At 28.0% G+C, this 2,882-nt stretch overlaps 1 protein-coding gene across 2 annotated transcripts in view; it reads right to left on the reverse strand.

The window, feature by feature from the left end:
• Positions 1–1,427: 1,427 nt before the first annotated feature.
• LOC100167498 (protein argonaute-2) overlaps positions 1,428–2,882 on the reverse strand; it is a 38,621-nt gene continuing 37,166 nt past the window's right edge. For both annotated transcript variants that reach the window (XM_001944817.3, XM_016806709.2), the window contains 3 exons: positions 2,049–2,480; positions 1,794–1,978; positions 1,428–1,733 (listed from right to left, as the gene is read on the reverse strand). In XM_001944817.3, the coding sequence (XP_001944852.2) occupies positions 1,640–1,733; positions 1,794–1,978; positions 2,049–2,480 (711 nt within the window). In that variant the 3' untranslated portion in view covers positions 1,428–1,639. The remainder of the gene's footprint in view (positions 1,734–1,793; positions 1,979–2,048; positions 2,481–2,882) is intronic.

A 2,882-nucleotide genomic window follows, 5' to 3' on the forward strand; every position in this document is an offset into this window, starting at 1 on the left:
AACGCTCATAAAAGATTAATTTGACGTTCTTGTAGAGTTGTAGACATTTTTTTTTTTTGATAAAGGTAGACAAACTTATGAATAATCTTGTATTACATTTTCAAATCTTAGATTTAAAAAGAAAATTTTTCATGAATTTCTAACTCAAAATAATTTGCAAATTTTCGTCATTTTTACGTATCTTGTCAATATTTGAACTTTAGATGCTTATAAAAAAAAAAATGTGACTATGGATTTTTAATTTTTTTTATGTGCTTTGAAACAATATACTAAGAGCCTTCTATTAAATTTTTAAGCTTTTTTAACCAACAAATAAAATTTTATCGATATTTATAGAAAAAAAATAGAAATTGAAAATGTCCGTAAACCGCTCAAAATATTTAGAAAATTTTATGGTGTATAGAAAATGCTGATATAAACATTCAGTCAACATTTCATGTAACTACGGTCATTTTTATAAGAGTTGCACCAAAAATCAAAATCTATATTTTCGAAAACAGATTTTGTTTAAAAATTACCGTTTTTCTTAATTTTTCTTTTGCTTTTCACGGCGCTTTTGAAAACTACTGGAAAATGTTCATCAGAAAAGATACTGTTGAAGAAAATCTAAGCACTTTGACTGTCCTAAAAGGTGATGACAGACACAAAAAAAAAAATAAAAATAAAAAAAAAACACACATCATTGTAAAATCAATACATTCATTGTTCCACTCAGAATCTAAAATTAATTACAAAATAACTGAAATTTTTTACAAAGAATTTGGCAACGTCGCATCCAATTTCACGCGCAATCGTATGCCCAAAAAGGTAAAACACGCGCAGTCGTACTCCACCGATTAAAATCACCTTGTACGTAAATAATTATAAGACCCTTTGCTTTAATTAAAAAATGATCAACCCTTGGCAGGAAGTGTTATGATGGTGACTGCGTCACCACTGACTAATACTAATTCATAAATAAATAAAATACTAATGACGAGTTACTAATCACTAATGAATCAATAGGGAGGTTTAGGTTAAAACGGTTTAGTAGTAATAATTACACACTTTAGCAGTACATTACATTTTTGTTAACCATTTAAGGGACTATTAGCTCATTATTTATTCAATAAATAGTTAGTGATTGTTCACGTACCTCAGGGCAAAAGAAGAGATTAATACATTTTAAAAATAAACAAAAAGAAGAATGTGGTTACGTCCAAATAATAAGACACATGCAATAATATCAATCTGTTAATCAGATGACGGAATCAATGGCAGTTCTGGTATCAGACCGGGCGCCGATATAGTATCAGTATCATATTCAATATCAAAAGGACTGGTGGTTATGTAGAAATATATGTCAGTGATGGACGTTTAATAACAACCGTCTGTAACTGGTTACCAACACTAATCAAATCTCAATAAACTAAATAGATTAATACATATTAGGTTAGTATATGACTTTATTGAGAAAGCAAAATAAAATACAAGCTAAGTGTGTTAAAAAAAAATCTTGTCCTATGTTAATAGATATATATTATAAGGTATAATGAGTAATAGTATGGAGATAAATAGTTATTATATTTAATACTCAAAAAAAAGTAATTAAAAATTACAAAAAAACTTGAGATAGTAAAAAAAAAATTGAATTAAACTTTTAAACAAAAAACATAGGTGTATTAACTGTGAATGAATGGTTCAGTTGATTTCTGGTTTGCTCATCTTCTAAATTATTCAGATTGATGGTTTTGCTAAAAAATAAATAAATGTTATTTTAATACTATAATAGGTATCGCAATAAAATAACTAACTTTTCAATATAAGCTCGGGCTCTAAATGCAGCCAAATGAGCATAGTATGTAGGTGCCGGATATGAAACAGAACGAGTACAACGTACAAACATAAAGCAGAGGTAGAATGTCAGCTGTTCCAACTGGTCTTCAGTGAAATTATTGTCATCCCATATCAGATGATACTTGGTTGGTCGGGATGTGCCCTTGATAAATAAAAATAGTTAATGATAATCTTTAAACCTAAGATAACATATAAAAATTATATTAACTAACTTGAATACTAGCATGGCTACACAAATAAAAATCAAGTTCTGTTGGATGGGTAATTTGAGTGTCTATAATTGTGCCAGAAGGGACATTAGAAAACTTCCCATCCATATCATAACTGAACTTTGGAAACATTCTGGTGTGATGTCGTTTCTGTACAACCAAAAATGTCACTGAAGGTTTGTAGGCAATATTGAGTCGGAGGCAAGCTCTTCGAATAGCAATCAGTTCATATTCCAACAACTGTAGAAATTGGCCTTCGCTTACACCATCTCTAAAATAAAATATTTTTTTTGGCACAGTTTTTGTTCTTTCTTTATATTTAAGCAACTGTATATGAACAATGTCTTCTAGATCTTGAATAATTTCTACTTTAGGAGATTGCAAGCGCCATTCCATATTGTATTGACTTCCATAAGTATCATGACTGGCTGCTACCTAAGATGGGGAAAATGTATTAAAAGATTAATAAGAGGATCATAGCTATTTAAATTATTTTTTTATAATGTTTATTGGTATGTTTATCTTTTGTTTTGTCTATGATCTTATATTTTGAGTATAATTAGTACTTCATAAATATCATGGCATACTAAAAATTTAGGAGGTTTATTGAGATGATTTTCAATGATTAAAACAATTTAATTTATAACAAACACATTTTGTTCACTGGTTACTATACATAATATAATAGTTTAATAATTTTATTGGCAATTATTTTGTTTTTGAACAAAATTTTGTTCATAATTTTGTTTTAATAGTTAGTGAATTTATTGAATGATGCGGGTTTTTAATCGGGAATTTAAAATAATTTTATTCCTTAATAAAGTAATAAATTCTATA

Source organism: Acyrthosiphon pisum, chromosome A1 (assembly GCF_005508785.2).
Source record: "Acyrthosiphon pisum isolate AL4f chromosome A1, pea_aphid_22Mar2018_4r6ur, whole genome shotgun sequence".
NCBI lineage: Eukaryota > Metazoa > Arthropoda > Insecta > Hemiptera > Aphididae > Acyrthosiphon > Acyrthosiphon pisum.